The 23089-nt window shown below is 34.1% G+C and overlaps 1 protein-coding gene and 1 long non-coding RNA gene across 7 annotated transcripts in view; one reads left to right on the forward strand and one right to left on the reverse strand.

Annotated features, from left to right (window-relative positions):
- Window positions 1-23089, reverse strand: part of ZRANB3 (zinc finger RANBP2-type containing 3) — a 200804-nt gene that overhangs the window by 104714 nt on the left and 73001 nt on the right. For 4 of the 6 annotated variants that reach the window (XM_074301903.1, XM_074301901.1, XM_074301899.1 and 1 more), the window contains exons 4-5: window positions 5566-5744; window positions 931-1162 (exon numbers count right to left, since the gene is read on the reverse strand). The exons of 1 other annotated variant lie outside the window; for it this stretch is intronic. In XM_074301903.1, coding sequence (XP_074158004.1) covers window positions 931-1162; window positions 5566-5744 — 411 coding nt within the window. Of the gene's footprint in view, window positions 1-930; window positions 1163-5565; window positions 5745-20307; window positions 20327-23089 lie in introns of those variants that run through there. One more of the 6 variants, XM_074301900.1, reaches the window with a different exon arrangement.
- On the forward strand, window positions 1068-9657 carry LOC141561823 (uncharacterized). The gene is made up of 5 exons (XR_012488168.1): window positions 1068-1166; window positions 1760-1825; window positions 8054-8115; window positions 9378-9472; window positions 9575-9657. It is a non-coding gene; the product is annotated as an uncharacterized LOC141561823 (long non-coding RNA).

Here is a 23089-nt window from a genome sequence, read left to right on the forward strand (position 1 = left end):
AATATAACCATTGTTTTAGTCACCCAGCTTGATTCTAATCAACCATATTAGAGTATTATTAAGCTCCCTGCTTCCATAATGTTAAATCTATAAAATATTTCTATACAGCTGCCATGATAATCTTCCTAAAACACAAGTAGGGCATTACCATGTCACTTTCCTGCTCAAAAAATTTTAGTAGCTCACTATTACTTTTATATTAAAAAACTCCTCTAATCTAGTACTTAGAGTGCTTCATAAAATGGCTCCAAATTTTTAGTGTCTTTTTTCACTCATGTTCCAGGTAAAGTAGAATACTTATTACTTCTCAAACTCAGCACTCTACACCTCTCCCTTTACATATGCTATATAGTGTCTAGAATGCACTTTCTTCTCCTTAAAATTTTTAATGTGCTTCATATTTAAAATAAAATACCACCTCTTCCTTGTGGTAATCTGCTAGTTTATTGGTAATTTCTCCTTCATAAATTATTCTGCATATTATCTATGTACATAAAACCCATTTTCCTCCTGCCCAATCCCAGTACCTTCCTTTACCTTAACCTATCTGTAAAATGTATGCTTCTTGAAGACAAATACTATTTAAAAAAATAAACAAATAAAAAACTTTTGTTATTGTTGTATCCTCAGTGACTAGATACAATGCTTTAAGGAAAGTAGATATAATAACTGTTTTTTTTTTTACCAATTGTGTAGGCCTATATGTCAAACCTGTTCAAGAATGTTCACTGTAAGATACTTTTTAATAAGTATTAGGTTCTTGAGCAAAAGAAATAGGGAATTCTCTCTAGGTGTCTAAGGTATCTAATTTAAAAACAGATGTTATAGAAATAATAGATCATTGATTTAATTAACTTTCCTGAACCACCACCCTTCACACCCACCAACATACATTCCCCCCACACACACACAGAAGACTACTTTTAATACCTCTTCAGGTCTTCCCAAAGCTGGAGTCCCTGTAAGAAGAATGGCTCTTCTAGAATTTTGTACTACTGGCAACAAAATCTTGCTTCGGGATGCAGTTCTGGACTTCATGTAGTGTGATTCATCTATTATAACAACTTTAAAGTTCTGTTTGTATAGAGTGTCTATTAGAAGCTTTGCATCTGTGGTTAGCAGACCGTAACCTAGAACTGTCACTTTGCTGGTCGATATTCTCCTAGGTAAGAAAATAAGTTTTTTATTTTTTTAAGTCAGTTACCAATTTATCATGGAAAATATAACCATTGTTGGAAGGAAGAGAAAAAAAAAGATAATAAAATAAAAAGTTATAAGACTTTTTCTAAAAAAATAAAAGGTTACAAAGATTTTATGTATCCTTAGCCTAAGAAAAAAGAGTTTAAAATGGGAAGTTCTGATAGTTTAATATAGTCTGAAAAGCAAGGACATTCAATGAGTGAAATTCTTATGATATAAAAATTATTTCCGAGAAATATTTTAATCTATTCATTTAATCATATGCATAAAATGAACTTATTAGCTAATAATGACAATAAAAATTCACTTCTATTTCATTTTTTTTCTATTAAGAAAACAGAAAAAAACTAACTGCATAGATGATGGCTAACTGATGGATATTACATTAGCATTTTTTCTTTATGAATAACAGTGAAAACTAATAATACACAATATTATTTAGTACTCTGTTTTCTAATAGTCAAAGTAGAACATATTGTCAATGGCAATAAGGTATTCAGAATTTTTGAGTTCTGACTGGCTATAGTAAGAGGATTTGTGATTGTCTCTTTCTACTTAGGAAACAAAATACAGAAGAAATTTTAAATAGTGACTTCAAATATGATGAGGACAAGTCTAGATGAAGGTAATTTACATGTCAATCAAAACAAAAAAATAATTTATTTGTGAAATAAAATCAGGTAATTTTTACATGTGAATTAAGTAAAATTATCTTTTCTTTAAGCATTATAGTACATAATCATGCATAATCACATCATTATATGACCAAAATATGACTAAGAAGAAAGACATTGAGATGTGTTTAACAATGAAAATAATTTATATTTAATGGTCAAGGGATATGAACAGACAATTCTCAGATGATGAAATTGAAACTATTTCCACTCATATGAAAGAATGTTCCAAATCACTACTGATCAGAGAAATGCAAATTAAGACAACTCTGAGATACCACTACACACCTGTCAGATTAGCTAAGATGACAGGAACAAATAATGATGAATGTTGGAGGGGATGTGGGAAAACTGGGACACTGATACATTGTTGGTGGAGTTGTGAAAGAATCCAGCCATTCTGGAGAGCAATTTGGAACTATGCCCAAAAAGTTATCAAACTGTGCATACCCTTTGACCCAGCAATGCTACTACTGGGCTTAAATCCCAAAGAAACACTAAAGAAGGGAAAGGGACCTGTAGGTGCCAAAATGTTTGTGGCAGCTCTTTTTGTTGTAGCTAGAAACTGGAAGTTGAAAGGATGCCCATCAATTGGAGAATGGTTGGGTAAATTATGATATATGAAGGTTATGGAATATTATTGCTCTGTAAGAAATGACCAGCAGGAGGAATACAGAGAGGCTTGGAGAGACTTACATCAACTGATGCTGAGTGAAATGAATAGAACCAGAAGATCGCTGTACACTTCAATGCTGTATGAAGATATATTCTGATGGAAGTGGATATCTTCAACATAAAGAAGATCCAACTCACTTCCAGTTGATCAATGATGGACAGAAACAACTACACCCAGAGAAGGAACACTGGGAAGTGAATGTAAATTGTTAGCACTACTGTCTATCTACCCAGGTTACTTATACCTTCGAAATCCAATACTTAACATGCAACAAGAAAATTGGATTTACACACATATATTGTATCTAGGTTATACTGTAACACATATAAAATGTATGGGATTGCCTGTCATCTAGGGGAGGGAGTGGAGGAAGGGAGGGGATAATTTGGAAAAATGAATACAAGGGATAATATTATAAAAAAAAATAAAAAATTAAAAAAAATTGACCCGGGGCAGCTAGGTGGCGCAGTGGATAGAGCACCAGCCTTGAAGTCAGGAGGACCCAAGTTCAAATCTGGTCTCAGACACTTAACACTTCCTAGCTGTGTGACCCTGGGCAAGTCACTTAACCCCAGCCTTTAAAAAAAAAAAAAAAAAAAATTGACCCAATTAAAAAAAGAAAAAAGAAAATAATTTATATTTGTTAGAAATAATCAAAGTTCTCTAGATCTTTATGAATTCTATACTCTTTCAATTCTTAAAACCAATTTTTAAAAATTAGTAACTAATTATACAGAAAACAGCAGTGTACTAAATTCGTTTTTAAATCTCAAATTTTCCCCATACTCCTTCTGTTTTGTAGATAACTTTAAAAATCTGGTTTAATAATGAAATGTATATAATCATTGTTAAATTTCAAGTAGCTTTCTATATTTCTATACCTCTTTAGTTATTATCTCTTTTTAAATATTCTCCAAGTAAGTACATAAGTATGGGAATGGCGTAAACTTCCATACAAGCCCTGGAAATGTATTCATTTGCAAGGGTATTAAGCCAGATTATTCACAACCTTAATATAAGAAGATGAAAAAGAAAATTATAAAGTTTTGCTATGAAATTAAATAAAATAACCATCAAAATTCTAGAAATATTTGTAAGCATTACAAAATAATTAAATTAACTATACTGTTCATCAAAAGTTCCTAAATAAAACTCTCATTCATATAGAACAAGTAACTTAATTTCTCTTTGCTTATATTACCACATAAGACAAATGTCCAAGCTGATTAGAAACGTAATAGAAAAGCATCAAATTAATTTTATGTTACTCAGATATTTTATAATTTAAAAAAAAAAAAACAATAATAGCCTTTTCTTTTCTTTTTTTAATTAATTTTATAATTATAACATTTTTTGACAGTACATATGCATTGGTAATTTTTTACATCATTATCCCTTGTACTCCTTTCTTTTTCGAATTTTTCCCCTCCTTCCCTCCACCCCCTCCCCTAGATGGCAGGCATTCCCATACATATTAAATACATTATAGTATATCCTAGGTACAATATATATGTGCAGAACCGAATTTTATTGTTGTTGTTGTTGTTGTTGCAAAGGAAGAATTGGATTCAGAAGGTAAAAATAACCTGGGGAGAAAAACAAAAAATGCTAACAGTTTACACTCATTTCCCAGTGTTCCTTTTCTGGATGTAGCTGATTCTGTCCATCATTGATCAATTGGAACTGAATTAGATCTTCTCTTTGTTGAAGATATCCACTTCCATCAGAATACATCCTCATACAGTATCATTGTTGAAGTGTATAATTATCTCCTAGTTCTGCTCATTTCACTCAGCATCAGTTGATGTAAGTCTCTCCAAGCCTCTCTGTATTCATCCTGTTGGTCATTTCTTACAGAACAATAATATTCCATAACATTCATATGCCATAATTTACCCAACCATTCTCCAATTGATGGGCATCTGTTCATTTTCTAGTTTCTAGCAACTACAAAAAGGGCTGCCACAAACATTTTGGCACATACAGGTCCCTTTCCCTTCTTTAGTATTTCTTTGGGATATAAGCCCAGTAGTAGCACTGCTGGATCAAAGGGTATGCATAGTTTGATAACTTTTTGGGCATAATTCCAGATTGCTTTCCAGAATGGTTGGATTCTTTCACAACTCCACCAACAATGCATCAGTGTCCCAGTTTTCCCACATCCCCTCCAACACTCATCATTATTTGTTCCTGTCATCTTAGCCAATCTGACAGGTGTGTAGTGGTATCTCAGAGTTGTCTTAATTTGCATTTCTCTGATCAATAGTGATTTGGAACACTTTCATATGAGTGGAAATAGTTTCAATTTCATCATCTGAAAATTGTCTGTTCACATATCCTTTGACCATTTATCAATTGGAGAATGGCTTGATTTCTTATAAATTAGAGTCAATTCTCTGTATATTTTGGAGATGAGGCCTTTATCAGAACCTTTAACTGTAAAAATGTTTTCCCAATTTGTTACTTCCCTTCTAATCTTGTTTGCATTAGTTTTGTTTGTACAAAAGCTTTTTAATTTGATGTAATCAAAATTTTCTATTTTGTGATCAATAATGATCTCCTTTGGTCACAAATTCCTTCCTCCTCCACAAGTCTGAGAGATTATGATCTCGTTCTTTATGCCTAAATAATGGACCCATTTTGATCTTATCTTAGTATGTGGTGTTAAATGTGGGTCCATGCCTAGTTTCTGCCATACTAATTTCCAGTTTGCCCAGCAGTTTTTGTCAAATAATGAATTCTTATCCCAAAAGTTGGGATCTTTGGGTTTGTCAAACACTAGATTGAATAGCTTTTTATTTTCAAAATATATGTAAAAATAGTTTTTAACATTCACTCTTGTAAAACCTTATGTTCCAAATTTTTCTTCCTCCCTTCTCCCTATTCTTCTCCCCAGACAACAAGGAATGCTATATATATATATATATATATATATATATATATATATATATAAATATAAACTTTTAAAAAACTATATATCTTCTACACATTGAAAAATATTTAAAGTATTCTTACCCAACATCAATTTTATTCTGAATAATAATGATCTCATGTGGTCCTAGTTCTGGAATCCACTTTTCAATCTCCTCTGTCCAAGGGTATCTCAGAGATGAAGGAACAACTATTAAAAGAGGCCATTCGTGTTTGTAAAAATAAGCTATGGCAATTGCTTGAATTGTTTTTCCTAGACCCATCTGAAGAAAAAAAAAAAAGTACAAAATCACTTAAAAAAAAAGGGAGACAGGAAAAAAACACATATATAATACAAAAAAAAATTGGATAAAACAGCACAATTTTGAGATAATTATTCACTTGAAATCATATTAGGCTGTTCAAAGTATTTTAAAAAGAAAACAGTATCTTTTCAAATAGACATTTATTTAGTTTAAATTATAATCATGATATTAGAAAATATTGTTATTTTTATATAACAGAATTGTAAAATTCTATAGCCATAATGCTTCTTATGAACGGAATTAAATAAAAATAATTTATTTGGTAAACAAACAACTTCAAGACAGCTCAGAAGAGATGAGATCAAATTATGTCTTATTTACTATTGTGTACTCCTGATCAAGTTACTCAGTTTTCTCATCTATAAAATAGGATTACAATAGCAACTACTTCACAAGGTTATTGTGAGGATCAAAACAATATATATGTAAAATATTTTACAAAATATAAAGGGCACATGAGCTATTAAAGATTGCTTTTAATCACTTCTTAAGTTTGGAAACCTGTACAAATTTTTGACCCCAAAAAAGTACAATTTCCTCTATAAAGATTATCATTGTTATCTAAGTATTTTTTCAAATATGGTTTTCGTGAATAAAAATTCACATTAGCTAGAAGTATAACAGTAGTATGTAGGCAATGAATTATGTTTTAAATTTGAGTGAGTATACTATTTAATAATGCTGTGACATTTATGTAGTGGTTTAATTTTTTTTTAAAAAGCACATAAGCACTATTTCATTTGTTTCTCATATTAACTCGATATCTTATAGGTGATTATAGGCCTTTTTTAAAAATGAAAAAACAGGCTCAGAAATTAAGGAACTTGCCTAAGATTGAACAGGTAGAAAGTGAGAGACACAGTATTTGAAAAGAAGTCTCACAAGGTTAATAGGTGTCAGAGATAGTGACAGAGGTAGGTGATTTACATGTGAATGGTTACCAGTAATCTAGAGAAGAGCTTAAAAAAAAAGGTTCAAAGAACCTATCTCCAAGAACCCTATGATATGCTGTCTATTGTTCAATAAATACTTTTTGAATTCAACAGTAAAATTAATGACTATTCCTAACATGTCTAAAGGAGAGCTATCTAAATGGACTTGCTATCACATGTACATCCTAATAAAAACACTGAAATACTACGAGACAGAAGAATTAGCTATGGAGCATAAATCTTCAAAATATGAAAAAAGGATATTTATAAAATTAATGTAGAACATAAAACAGAGATACTTAATTATATGATATGTCAGTCAATTTCAGTGACCATTTCTATAAGACTAGACAGACTATCATATAGTAACTGCTTAATAAATGCACATTAACCAATTAAAATGAAAATAAGGAATAGAATCTGACAAGAATGTATTTGACAGAATTAAAAAATGAACAAATATTTTTCCTATGCTACCTTTCTACCTATCTTATAACAAAGGGTATTTAAGGATAATTAATAGCAAAGATTAATCGCATAAAAACAAAATGTTAAAAATGAAAAGGATCTCAGCAACTCTTGTCTATCTCTCTATTTTAAAAACTAGGAAACTGAGGCCAGGTAAATTGTATAATTTGCTCAATGTTATAGAATCAACTAGTGGCAAAACTAAGCCAAGAACCCAGGTTTCATGCTCCTAGACTAATGTAACTTTGCATGATACCTCTTATTGTACTACAAAATGTGGTTCAAAGTTAGAAAGGCAAAAAGCTGGATTGTCATATATGAAGAAGAGCAAAGATGCTAGGTCGGTTGGTTTATAGAGGGCTAGTAAAAGTGTAAGCATAATAAGGCTGTGAAGCTAGACTAAAGTGTGATTGTGCCAGGTTTTAAAAGCCAAAATGAATAGTTTATATTTGTTTCTAAAAGCAACAGAATCATTGGAATGTAGTAAAGGAATGACACATATCAGAGATGAGATTATTTTCCTCTATTAAAGGAAAAAAACTGGAAATATATCTTTAGATATATTTTAGAAGAATAGCTACCAATAAATGTCTCATTCTGGAAGAGCGACCATACATCTCTCTCCAAACCCTTCAATTTGAATATGGATTTGCATAACAGAAGCATCTCCTCAAACTGGCTGCAAAGAATGTGCTTTAATAAATCTCATGTAGATATTTATGTCTCATGTATAGGTTTTCTTATTTCTCCACAGTATAGATGTTTATTTATAATAGAATCACTCATTTGGAACGTCTTTGCTGCCAAATGTCAGAACTGAAATGGAAAATAAAAACTGATCAAGATTCTTATTTTTTAAATTCCTAGAACTCAGAGAAATAGCCCACATTCAAAGTGGCACAGAATGGACCTCATTCAATATTTCCAAGGTAACTCAAAATCGACATCACTGAAATGGATTGATTACATTATATATTCCCCAGAGTTTCTATCCTCTAAAATTTACTATTTCTATTAAGAAGTCTCAAAAACCTTCGATGGGCTCCCATTGTCTCTAGAGTAAAAAGAAAAGTTTTCAACTTAGCCTTTAAAGTTACTTGGGTCCCTTCTATTTTTAAAATCTCATTAAATATCACTCTCTGTACACTGACCATCTTCCTCCAAATTCTATGCTGTCTTCTGTGCCTGGGATGCATTCCTTTTCTCCAAGACTGAGAACCTTAGAATTCCAAGCTTCCTTCAAAGCAAACCTCAAATATCATCTCACAGTGATTCAATTCAATTAAACAAAAATAATTCCTATGTGCTTGGTACTGTGTTAAGCATAAGAGTGGGAAAAAAGACAAATTATCCCTAACCTCTACGAGTTTACATTACATTAGAAATAAATATGTACAGAGGTAAAATTAAAATACATAAAAAATTAATTTCAGAGATGAAAGTGAGCATTAAAAAATGAGGGAACCTTTCCTAATAAGCTTTATCCTCTTACCTAGGTAGCATATAGTACATTCTTCCTTCCAGGCCTGAGTTAAGGAAATATACATAATTAATAACATATAATATAGAAATCTAGATTAAGTATGAATTTTTAAAAAATTGGTTCAAAATTTGTTTTTTGTTAAAATTTATTTTTCCAATAGTAAAATCTGAAAGTTTGGATAACTCTGCAGTATTTTTTTAAAAATGGCAAAAGATAATTTAACTATTTCAAATACCCAATTCTTTTTGAGAAAAAATAATTCTTTTTTTTTGAGACAAAATAATTCTTAAACTTCATAACAGTAAATCATAAAAAAGATTGCAGGCCAATAAAAGGAATTAATAATGTTAAATTAAAGAATAGAAAGATCATATCATATGATGAAAATGCCATTTTTAACCTTAATGAAAGCACCTGAAAGCATTGCAGAAAATATGGTAAAAAACATAGGAGCAAGCACACCACTCTGTTTCACTATACTGATGATCAAGAAAGTACAATAGCACTGTTCATTATGCAGAAGTTGTGCAAGCATGCTGTAGTGGAATTGGCAATCATGCCAACGTGGCACTGTTGTACAATACAGATGGCAACTCCAGGCATCCATATTTTGCCATGATCTTCCACAAGGTCTCATGATTGACAGTATCAAAGGCCTTGGTCAGACCAACAAATGTTGTGTACTGACTTCTATTCTGCTCCTGGTAGGTATCCTGGAGTTGTTGGACAGCAAACAATGTATCAAACATTTCTCAGGCCTTTCTGAAGCCATCCTGGATCTCAGGAAGACGACCACTTTTCAGGTGAGACAAGAAGTCTGGCAAGAATCTTGCCAGCAATGATTAAGAGAGAGAGCTCCCTAGAGCCACCCTTAGATTGTCCCTTTTCCCTTTTCCTTTATGCAGATGGACAATGGTAGCATTCTTATGAATTCTCAAAAGACAATCTCTTCTTGCCATATAACCTGGAATACTTTAGTCACCTTTTGTACGAGCAGTGAACATCCTGCCTTGCAAAGCTCAGCTGGAATAGAATCAGCATTGGGCACTTTGCCACATAAGAGGGCCTAATGACATTCAAAACCTCTTCTTCACCTGGAAGTTCAGCTAGAGAGAGACTAATTAATTTACTTGAGGTAAACTGCCAATGGCTTCTGCCTTGATTGTTGACAATCTGTTGAAAATAACTTGAAAATAGCCTACCTCAGGCCAAGCTAATGTAATAAAAATGACAATTCTATATAAATTAATCTACTTATTTAGTGCATAAAAAAAATTAAACTGCTAAGAAATTACAGAGCTAGAAAAAATAATAACAAAGTTCATCTGAAAGAACAAAAGGTCAATAATTTCAATGGAACTAATGAAAAAAAAAAATGCAAATGAAAGTGGCTTAGCCAATACTAGATCTAAAACTGTGTTATAAAGCAGGGGTAATCAAAACCATTTGGTACTAATTAAGAAATTTAGTTAATCAAAGGAACAGATTAGGTTCACAAGACACAACAGTCAATGACTATAGTAATCTAGTGTTTGACAAACCCCCAAACCCCAGCTTTTGGGATAAAACCTCACTATTTGACAAAAATTGCTAGGAAAATTGGAAAACAATATGGCAGAAAATAGGCACTGACCAACACCTAACACCCTATACCAAGATAAAATGGAAATGATTTCATGATTTAAACATAAAGAATGACACTATTAAGTAAATCAGAAGAACAAAGGAATAATTTATTTCTCAGATGTGTAGAGAAGGATGAAATGCAAATTGTATAATTTTGATTACATCAAATTAACAAGTTTTTGTACAAACAAAATCAATGTAGACAAGATTAGACGGGAAGCAATAAACAGAAAAAATATTTTATATCCAAGAGTTCTGAAAAAGGCCTCATTTCTAATATATATATAATTTACTCAAATTTACACGAATACAAACTGAATTCCAAATGATAAATGGTCAAAGGATATGAACAGAAAATTTTCAGATGAAGAAATTAAAACCATTTCTAGTCATATGAAAAAGTACTCTAAATCACTACTGATCAAAGGAATGCAAATTAAGATAACTGAGATACCACTATACACTATTCAAATTAACTAAAATGACAGAAAAAGACAATGATAAATGTTGGAGGGAATATAGGAAAACTAGGACACTAATACATTGTTGGTGGAGTTGTGAACTGATCCAACAATTCTGGAGAGCAATTTGGAACTATGCCAAAAGGGCTATCAAAATGTGCATACCCTTTAGTGCAGCAGTATCCATACTGGGCCTGTATCCCAAAGAGATCATAAAGGAGAGAAAAGGACATGTGCAAAAATGTTTGTAGCAGCCCTTTTTGTAGAGGCAAGAACCTAGAAACTAAATGGATGCCCATCAGTTGAGGAATGCCTGAATCATGTTGATGAATATTAATGTTCTATAAGGAACAATGAGCAGGATGATTTCAGAGAGGGCTGGAGGGACTTACATGAACTGATGTTAAGGGAAATGAGTAGAACCAAGAGATCATTGTACCTACAGCAACAGCAAGATGATACGATGATCAATTCTGATGGATGTGGCTCTTTCAACAGTAAGGTGATTCAGGCCTATTCCAATGATCTTGTGATAAAGAGAACCATCTACACCCAGAGAGAGGCTTGTGGGATCTGAGTATGAATCACAACATAGTATTTTTGCTCTTTTTGTTGTTAGCTTATATTTTATTTTTTCTCATTTCTTTTTCTGGTTTGATTTGATTTTTCTTATGCAACAAGATAATTGTATAAATATGTATGCAGATATTGGATTTAATATATATTTCTACCATGTTTAACATTTTAAAAAAATCTCTTTGGGATATAAGCCCAGTAGAAAAACTGCTGGGTCAAAGGCATTCACAGTTTGATAGCCCTTTGGGCATAGTTCCAAATTGCTGAATGGCTGAATCACTTCATCAACAATGTATTAGTGCCCCAGTTTTCCCATATTCCTTCTAACATTTGTCATTATCTTGAGGTTGCTGAATTCTTCAATCCAATGGAAGACCTGAAACCCTGGGCAAGATGTGACTACAGCTTCCAGTGTACCCCAGCAGCTGCTTCATTACTTGTCCATCACCACAGGTCTTTGAGGTAGGTAAAACTAGCAAAACTAATATAAAGATTCTTTCCCCCCCTCCCCCCAGGCTGGGGTTAAGTGACTTGCCCAGGGTTATATAGCTAGGGAGTGTTAAGTGTCTGAGACCAGATTTGAACTCTGGTCCTCCTGAATTCATTCAAAGCTGGTGCTCTATCCACTGCGCCACCTAGCTGCCCCATGAAGATTCTTTTGAGTTGCAAATAAAGAGGGCTTAAGGGAGGAATAGTTGCACAGTGCCTTTGGCCTCATTTTCTCTTCCAGAGTTACTGGACTCCAGGGACTGGACAAAAGTGAAGATGACTGGGCTGGCTAAGATCAGTGTTTGACCTCAGAATCTCTCTATCTAATCAAGCTCAATATTCCATACTACTTCCTTCAGTCATCTCACACAACACTGGAACAAATCGTTCTCATCCCTCTCTTCTATCACACTTAGTCTCCACCTGCTTGAAGTAAATAATCTCCTAACTCACGGATGGGGTGTGAGACCTACAGTGACTCTCTGCCCAGTTTGACTGTTTCAACAATTTACCAGGGTGTGACTGCTGGGACACAAGTAGTGCCTCTAGCTCCAGATGAGAAGTGGGTGAATCAAGTAGACATCAAAAGTAGATAACAGTCTTGAAAAGAGCTCCCCACCCTCACACCAGAGACTCCTCTTCCCTGAACACTTGTACACCCCAACCTATAACAAAAGAATCCCTATGGTGCTCCACTCACTATAAATACTTTCTGGGGGGCCCCACACTGTGCCAATATTTTCTTATCTTTCTTTTTCCTTTCAAATTTTGGATCAATGGAACTTGCCGCTTTCCCTGTTACCACCCTACTACTCCTTCTTCCTAACACTTAACAGATTTGGAATTTCAACTAAACCAGTAATACCATAAACTAAGGGAAAAGGTGTGCCAATTAACCCCCCTATCAATCTGCTCATTATCAGTGTGACTTCCCAAACCCCAAAGCTCCTTCCTAGTCCCCAGACATGTTATTTTTCTTTATTATATAATCTTCTCTAGAACAGGGACTTTCTCACTTTTCTGTTTCTAGCATTTTACATATAATAAGGATTTAATAATACTTTAAAAATCAATTTTAAAAATTTCATTCATGAAAAAGGAGTCACAGAAGAGAGATATCTTGCAGTGAAATCACTAGGACAATGAAATTAAATAAACGATTGGAACAACCAGTCCTCAAAGAAATTGCCCAAGGGGATGATTTGGAGGAGAAAAATTAGTGGAAAGAGTCAAAATTATGAAAGAAAAGTTTAAAACTTGAAGAAATATTAAATATTTAAAAGTACAGATAGTCTTCAACTTACATTTATTTGACTTACAGCAATTTGCTGCACTTGGCCAACTGACTCGATTTTATTGTTGGCAGACTGGCAGTACACAAATAATCTTCAATCCATCTGTCTGAAAGTAAAGCTTTTTAGAAGTTTCCAGCTTCAGGCTAGGATGAGATCCTTTTGCATCTCAAACTCCCCTAACTTCCAATCCCTCCTCCCCACATTTCTATATTTTTGGGTAGCAAAAACAGCTCACTCTGGGAGTTCTTGTGCTGTTTGTCTCAAAGCAACAGGGAGAAGGAATAAATGAGAAAGTACATGGGATAATGGTCCAAGAAGACGTATCCTATAATGAAATGTCTGACATTCTCTTTGTGGGTAGTAAACTGGCTTTTCAGGCAATTTCAAAAGAGGATTTCAAAAAATATTGTAGACGATTGCACCATACCAAAATGATAACTGCTTTGGATGCATAGATTCTAGCATATTTATTTAAAATTCAGCCTCAATATTTTATAGTCACAATATATATTCAGTCTATTAAAATGGTCAGTAAAAGCTGTACTCTACACTACATTATATGTGTTGTAATAGGCAACAATCTTCATAATTTAGTGATTAATGCTTTTAAAGTTGTAGATTCAGTAGCAAACTGAGTTCTGTGAGTCTGACCACCATTCAAGTCCAAGCTTTGAGGTTTTGTGCTTTTGTGAAGACACAATGACAGGAACAATGTGAGGAATCAAAGGATGGAAAATTCAGTACAACTCAAGTTTATATATTTGAAAAGCTTTTTTAAAAAACTTCAATAAAATCAGGGAGCTACAAATGCTGATGAAACAATAAGTCAGTTCAGAAAAGTCAGACAGACGTAAGGAAAATGATAATTAATGAAAATAGAAAGTTCTCAGTCCCAGTATTCCCATTATCATGCACAATGTCTGAAAGCAATTTGTGCTAGTTGACTGAATGACAAAAAGAAGGCAGCAAAACCTAGTTTGGGATTCATTTTTTAAAAAATTAAACTAATCCAATAGAGCAGTAATAAACTAAACCAGCTACGCTCAGCAAAAGAACTCTTCTGGGAGATGACTATGAACCACTACATAGAATTCCCAATCCCTCTATTTTTGTCCGCCTGCATTTTGGATTTTCTTCACAGGCTAATTGTACACTATTTCAAAGTCTGATTCTTTTTGTACAGCAAAACAACTGTTTGGATGTGTATACATATATTGTATTTAATTTATACTTCAACATATTTAACATGTATTGGTGAACCTGCCATCTGGGGAGGGGGAAGAGGGGAAAAATTAGAACAAAAGATTTGGCAATTGTCAATGTTGTAAAATTACCCATGCATATATCTGGTCAATAAAAACTATTAATAAAAAAAAATACCCAAGCAATGGAATATACAAAAAAGAAATCCAATTATAATTTTTAGTCAAATACTTCTATAACCCATCTTTCTCACTTCTACTTAATAAAAATCTATGATTCAAAAAAAAATTAAACTAAAAAGCATTTTTTCTCCTTTCTCCTTCTTCCAAGGAGAAAAAGTAAATAAAAATAAAGCTTTCTAACAAATATGCAAGCAAAATCAATACTTATATTGACTGTATCCCAAAATGAGCATCTCATTTAACATTTTTCTCTTTCAGGAGATAGGTACCATTTTTCATCATCTGTCCTCCAGAACAGTAGCTGATCATTATACTTATCAGCATTCTTAAATCTTTCAAAATTTTTCATTATTATAACACTGCTGTAATTCTTGTAGCCTTACTATGCGCATTGGTTTATACATGCCTTCCCAGTTTCTTCTGACAGCATCTTTATCATTTCTTATAACACAATAATACTCTATTAACTTCACATTTAATAATTTCTTCAGTAATTTCACAAATAATGGTCACTCCCTTTACCTAAAGGATAGGTTAGTATGATGATTACTATCAGTAGAATAAATTTAATTTATCCTATCAAGATAATTCTTCTGTCAGACATATTTCTAGATTTGGGGTGGGACACATGATATGGAATTTTTTATCTTTTGTCACTACAAAAAGAATGGCAAGAAATATTTTCATGCATATAGGGCCTTTTCTTCTTTAAAAAAAAAAAAAAAGAAAAGAAAAGAAAATAAGGGCAGCTAGGTGGTACAGTGAATAGAGCACCAGCCCTGAAGACAAGAGGACCTGAGTTCAAATATGGCCTCAGACATTTAACACTTACTAGCTGTGACCCTGGGCAAGTCACTTAACCCTAATTGCTGAAGCAAAAAAAAAAAAATCAGGTTATATACCTAGTAATAGGACATAGCAAACACGCACAGTTTAATAACTTCCTAAACATAGTATTGAATTGATTTCTAGAATGATGCACCAATTAATAGCCCCATCAAAAATGTATTAATGTGCTCATTTTCCTTAGACTGATTCCAACATTTGTTATTTTTACTTTGTATTAAATTTGCCAATCTGATAGTAAAGGGTTGAAGCTGAAAGTTACTTTAATTTGCATTTATATAATGATTATTGACTTTTCCAGTGGAAAAAGTATAAGCCAAACTTGTACTTATTTTGTAGGCTGTGGCTAAGCTATTTTGTTTTTTACTTAGAAATATTACTTAGGAATCTTCATTCTGACCAGCAGGATGATTTCAGAAAGTCCTGGAGAGACTTACATGAACTAACTGATGTTGAGTGAGTTGATCATTATATATACTTCAACAACGCCACTATATGATGATCAATTCTGACGGACTTGGCCCTCCTCAACAATGAAATGAAACAAATCAGCTCCAATAGAACAGTAATGAATTGAACCAGCTATACCCAGCGAAAGAACTCACGAAATGAGTGTGAACCACTACATAGGATTCCCAATCCATTTTTGTCCACCTGCATTTTTGATTTCCTTCACAGGTTAATTGTTCACTATTTCAAAGTCCAATTCTTTCTGTGCTGCAAAATAACTGCATGGACATGTATACATATATTGTATTTAACATATACTTTAATATATTTAATATGTATTAGTCTACCTGCCATCTGGGGGAAGGGTGGGAAGGAGGAGAAAAATTGAAACAAAATGTTTTGCAACTGTCAATGCTGAAAAATTACCCATGTGTATATCTTGTAAATAAAAAGCTATTAAAAAAAAAAAAAGAAATCTCCTTTCATCATATGGCAAGCTTAGGCCCTTGAACATCTTAATCACCTTATTCTGAATGTGGTCCAAATGGCCAATAATCTCTTTAAGAAACAGTACCCAGAGATGATTAGGGCACATTAGATTTGTTCCTAACAAATACTTACCTTGGGAGTATCACCTCCTTTGATATGAACACTATTCTTCTCAAAGCGGAAAAAGGACAGTAATATTGTCATTTTCTTGAGACAATACCCTGAATGCTATAAGGCACAAGGCAGACAAATCAAGAAGTGAAAATTCTATTTCTCACAGGGATAGAAATAAGAAACTAAAGGGAAAGGAGGACTCCTTTGTGGAAATTATGATGGAGAAGAAGAAAACTAAGTGTAGAAGACCACAGATACTGGGGGAACTCTGGGTGAGGAACTCAGAGGGAACTGCTAACAATGTCTGCTTCAGTTCCCCATCTCCCCTAAGGGCTCTCCGCCTTCCTGAGAAGTCAGGGGGGCAGTGACAACCTGTGTTGTGATTAAAGCAGAGTGATACCAGGTGGCAAAGAGTGATGACAATTTATATACAATAATCGCAAGTTGTTGTGCAGTATATACTTAATGCATTCCCAATATCGTTTTGGTTACATAAAGATATGAAGGTATAAAAAGGGGAAAGAACTAGGAATAAACAGACTCCATATTTCCACCATTCTTAGGAGTCCTGCATCAACACTCCTTCTCTAAGATGTTATATTTTAATCTCCCTGGCATGGGGGTGTTATGGGTCAGAATTTGAAACAAGGTGCTAAGTCAGTGGAATTGATAGAGACAGGGTTGTTTAGCATGGTGCTTAACAGTTCTCTAGTTCATTAATGTACTTAGTACTTACTATAATTCTAAAAGATTCACACCTTTAAGAGAGCATATATAAGCTAGAAGCCTCAACCATGATTCAATCAAGGAGATTGCCAGAGAAGACAGGCGGGTGCAGAAGCTCTTGAGACCAAGGAGAGAGATATGCCTCCAAAAAAACTAGCTGAGCTCCAAGTAAAGGAGACAAGACTTTGAAGGAGACAATAAAAGATTTGGACTTTAATACCTGGCTGCATTTGGGGTGATTACTGAATTGAAACTAAGGCTGACTTCAGAGACCCCAAGGAAACTCCAACAAGAGAGTATTACATTTTGGTGCCCAACCTGGGGCAGACATGATCCTGATTTCAGTGGAAAAGTCTCCTTGACCCAGAAATTAGTTGAGCACTCTTTGCAGATGATATGATGGTATACTTAGAGAACCCCAAAGACTCTGCTAAAAAGCTATTAGAAATAATTCAGAACTTTAGCAAAGTTGCAGGATACAAAATAAATCCACATACATCCTCAGCATTTTTATACATTACCAACACAATCCAACAGCAAGAGATACAAAGAGAAATTCCATTCAAAATAACGGTCGATAGTATAAAATATTTGGGAATATATCTACCAAAGGAAAGTCAGGAATTATATGAGCAAATACAAAACACCACAAAAACAAAGTCGGATTTAAATAATTGGAAAGACATTAAGTGCTCTTGGATAGACTGAGCGAATATAATCAAGATGACAATACTCCCTAAACTAATCTATTTATTTAGTACTATACCAATGAAACTATACCCAAGAAACTATCTTAATGACCTAGAAAAAATAACAATTCATATGGAAGAACAAAAGGTCGAGAATTTCAAGGGAAGTAATGAAAAAAACATCAAATGAAGGTGGCTTAGCTGTATCTGATCTAGAACTATATTATAAAGCAGCAGTCACCAAAACTATTTGGTATTGGCTAAGAAATAGACTAGTTGATCAGTGGCATAGGTTAGGTTCACAGGGCAAGATAGTGAATAAAAATAGCAATCTAGTGTTTGACAAACCCAAAGATCCCAAATTTTGGGATAAGAATTCATTATTTGACAAAAACTGCTGGGAAAACTGGAAATTAAAATGGTAGAAACTAGGCATGGACCCACATTTAACACCACATACTAAGATAAGATCAAAATGGGTCCAAGATTTAGGCATAAAGAACGAAATCATAAATAAATTGGAGGAACATGGGATGGTTTACCTCTCGGACTTGTGGAGGAGGAAGGAGTTTATGTCCAAGGGAAAACTAGAGACCATTATTGATCACAAAATAGAAAATTTTGATTACACCAAATTAAAAAGTTTCTGCACAAACAAAACTAATGCAAACGAGATTAGAAGGGAAGTAACAAATTGGGAAAACATTTTTACAGTTAAAGGTTCTGATAAAGGCCTCATCTCCAAAATATACAGAGAATTGACTTTAATTTATAAGAAATCAAGCCATTCTCCAATTGATGAATGGTCAAAGATATGAACAATTTTCAGATGATGAAATTAAAACTACTTCCACTCATATGAAAGAGTGTTCCAAATCACTATTGATCAGAGAAATGCAAATTAAGACAACTCTGAGATACCACTATACACCTGTCAGATTGGCTAAGATGACAAGAACAAATAATGAATGTTGGAGGGGATGTGGGAAAACTGGGACACTGATACATTGTTGGTAGAGTTGTGAAAGAATCCAACCATTCTGGAGAGCAATCTGGAATTATGCCCAAAAAGTTATCAAAATGTGCATACCCTTTGATCCAGCAGACTACTACTGGGCTTATATCCCAAGGAAATACTAAAGAAGGGAAAGGAACTTGTATGTGCCAAAATGTTTGTGGCAGCCCTTTTTGTAGTGGCTAGAAACTGGAAAATGAACAGATGCCTATCAATTGGAGAATGGTTGGGTAAATTATGGTATATGAATGTTATGGAATATTATTGTTCTGTAAGAAATGACCAACAGGAGGAATACAGAGAGGCTTGGAGAGACTTATATCAACTGATGCTGAGTGAAATGAGCAGAACTAGGAGATCATTATGCACTTCAACAATGATACTATATGAGGCTGTATTCTGATGGAAGTGGATATCTTCAACATAGAGAAGAGCAAATCCAATTCCAATTGGTCAATGATGGACAGAATCAGCTACACCCAGAGAAGGAACACTGGGAAATGAGTGTAAACTGTTAGCATTTTTTGTTTTTCTCCCCAGGTTATTTTTACCTTCTGAATCCAATTCTTCCTTTGCAACAACAAAATTCGGTTCTGCACATATATATTGTACCTGGGATATACTATAACATATTTAATATGTATGGGAATGCCTGCCATCTAGGTGAGGGGGTGGAGGCAAGGAGGGGAAAAATTCGGAAAAGAAAGGAGTACAAGGTATAATTTTGTAAAAAATTACCTATACATATGCACTGTCAAAAAATGTTATAATTATAAAATTAATTTAAAAAAAAAAAGAAAAGAAATTAGGGTGAGTACAAAATAGACATGGAAACTTTGTTAAAGAGCTAAAGTAGTATTTCAGCTAAAATGGGACAGATGTTTAAAAAACAGCCTTTTCCAATTCAAGGAACATGTGTAGAGAACATTGTCAGACTTATGAAAAACCAAGGTTTGATTATAATTAGGAAGCAGATCACTGAACTTTTAGAAAGTGTACAGTACACATCTCCTTGGTTCTCTACGGAAAAATAATTGGATCTAGAGGAGTGGAAATTAGTAGGAGAGCAACTATGTCAATTCTACAATGAAAATGGACCTGACTCAATTCCCAAAGATATACTTTATACATAAAATTTAATACAACTGGCTTTAAGAAATTATATAAGTGGAAGAATAAGAAAAAAGAAGAAAGAGCAGGAGGGGGAGGTTCCAAATAAACTAGGTAAAAAGGATGAGGAATCAGATAAGAATGGAGTTAAGTACAATTCTGAATGTGGCACTTCACAGCAGGAAGATTTCCCATGCCCTGACCAGTAATTCCCTCAATTAACCCTTCATGGGTAGAGGGAGGAGGAGGGGGAGAGGCAGTAACACAATCAGCACCACCTATGAAACAGCCTATGAGAAGATTACAAAAAGCATTGGTTAAGGCAAAAAATGAAGGATAGGATATATCTGATTTAATAAATACATACCCTGTAATTGAAGAACTTGACTCTTCAGGTCAATAAAGGAGAAGATATACTCCTTTTGATCTGGAAAAAATTAAGTATTTGAAAAAGGGTTGCACTCTTTATGGGGCTCCATTGTCTTAATTTAAGATGTTACTAGATAATTTGGCTTATGAAATTTTAACCCCCAGTGATTAGAAATCCATAACAAGGACATATTTAGAACCTGGATAAAACTTGTTGTGGCTTTCTGAGTAGCATGAATTATGTAGGATTCAAGTCCAATGCAATAAGCAAACTAGAGTTAATATACAAATCACTTTTGACCAACTAGCAGATAAAGGTCAGTATAGAGAATTCAGGACAGATTAATTACCCCATAGGAGCGTATGAACAAATTGCTACTGTTGCTATAAAAGCTTGGGGTACCCTTCCAGGGAAAGATTGAGGGGAAGCCTTCCCAGAAATAGAGCAAGGTCCCAATGAACCCTTTGCGGATTTTATGGGACGTTTGCAAACAGCTGTCATAAGAACCACTGGAGAAAATGCAGCTACAGAAATAATGATCAGACATGGCTAAGGAAAATGCCAATGATGTTTGCAGAAAAATTATATGGGGACTACAGAAAGATGCTCCTTTAGAGGAGATCATAAGATGCTATGCCACAGTGGGCACAAATGCTTATTATGCTCAGAATATGATGAACATGGGAAGACAGAGTCCCTCTTGGCAAGGGACTTCTAGAAAGACTTGTCGATGTTTTCAGTGTGGAAAAATAAGACATCTGTAAGCTTAATGTAGGTATAGAGATAGACTGAGAAGACAGGATGAGAGAAGACCTAAAACCTTATGTCCAAAATGCCACAAGGGCTTCCACTGGGCCTCAGAATGTAGATTGACCCAAGGAAATGAGAAGAAATATCATACAAAAGATAGGTGGGGCATGATGGCAGTTGACTTTACACCCAGAGAATCTTTAGAAAGTCAGGACTCTGATGTAATCTATCAGCCAAAAAGCAATAACATGGCAGAAAGGGATTACATGATCTATCAGCCAAAAAAGCAATCAAATAGCAGAAAGGGATTACAATTGGGAAGAATACAGGCTTTTTTAACCCAATAGAAGGGCAGTGTCCAGTGTAAGCAGCTCCAATATAATTGCCAGGTAATGAAGAGAAATCTAGAAAATGGTAAATAGAAAGGAATTAGATAGATTAACTGCTTAGGAGAAAGGGTTTGCTTGTATTCCTACAGATGGAGAAGGAAACAGATGGGTGACAACGAACACCTGGAGAGAGAGACAGAAAAAGAGAAAAACCTTGAAAAAAAGGAGAAAACCTAAGAACAAAATCTTCAGGAATCACTGGATTCCCTAACACAGAATGAGATTATTGTAGGAATTCAAAACTTGCTAGAATTATTGGATTCCTGGCACATGAACTAATGGACAATAGATTCCTTTTGGACTATTTCTAGGACTTATGGACATGTATAATTCCTCATGTTGATTCATGTTATTTGTCATATCACTAGTAGCCTGTTATGTTACTATGCGCTTATGTAATTATATATAATATCTCCTATATTGATGGATTTAAGTATACCTGTTTAAGAGTGAAACCCTTCAGAAACCCAATAATCTGATTTAATTTCTCATTTCCTTTGGTGTTTTCATCTCCCTCCCTGAGATGTCAGGGAGGGTGTGATCGCCTCCTTTTATGGTGTTTTCACCCCTTTTTTGAACAGTCAGGGAAGGTATGATCACCTCTTTTTTGGGATTCTCACCTCCTTGAGAAAGGGAGATCATAACCACCTATATTCTAAAAACAAAAGAAAGCGGGAGATGTTATGTAAGGTGCTAAGTCAGTGGAATTGATAGAGACAAGGATTGTTTAGCATGGTGCTTAACAGTTCTCTAGTTCATTAATGTACTTAGTACTTACTATAATTCTAAAAGATTCACACCTTTAAGAGAGCATATATAAGCTAGAAGCCTCAACCATGATTCAATCAAGGAGATTGCCAGAGAAGGCAGGCGGGAGAAGTTCTTGGAACCAAGGAGAGAGATAGACCTCCAGGAAAACTAGCTGAGCCCTAAGTGAAGGAGACAAGACTTTGAAGGAAACAATAAAAATTTTGGACTTTAATACCTGGCTGCATTTGGGGTGATTACTAAACACAAACTAAAGCTGCTCCAGAAACCCCAAGGAAATCCCAACAAAAGAATATTACATGGGGGCTCTAGAAAGCATGCTACACTTTGTAACCCCAACTTGGGGGTTCTAGAAAGCAGGACACAAGATTTTAATCACCCCAGCATGGGCCTTCTAGAAAACATGGCATGTTTTATCATCCCAACTTGGGGGCTCTAGAAAGCAGGACACAACAAGTAAGAATAAACTGACATGTAATCTGGATTTTAGATTATCAGATTTTTAAGGGTTCATAGACAGAAAATATAATGACTCAAACTAAAATTAAATGAGGTAATTCAGTCTACATGGGATGGATAGAAAACGCTTAAGAATGAAATTCTGAGGACAAAGATCAATGGCTTGGCATAGGAGACATTGTTACAACAGAATCAGTAAGACTTGTATTAGGATCCCACCTCTAACTCCATGTGATTCTGAACAAGTAACAAAAACTCCCTTTGCCACCATGAGGCTTTTATCTTTCTATAAAAAGGGGATAATAATAGCTCTTAACATATAATACATGAAAAAATTTTGAGGCCATTTACTCAGTGCTACCTCTTCACCCTTCTTTATATCATACAAGATTTTTCCCTCCCATTTCCTCTAT

Source organism: Sminthopsis crassicaudata, chromosome 3 (genome assembly GCF_048593235.1).
Source record: "Sminthopsis crassicaudata isolate SCR6 chromosome 3, ASM4859323v1, whole genome shotgun sequence".
Taxonomy (NCBI): domain Eukaryota; kingdom Metazoa; phylum Chordata; class Mammalia; order Dasyuromorphia; family Dasyuridae; genus Sminthopsis; species Sminthopsis crassicaudata.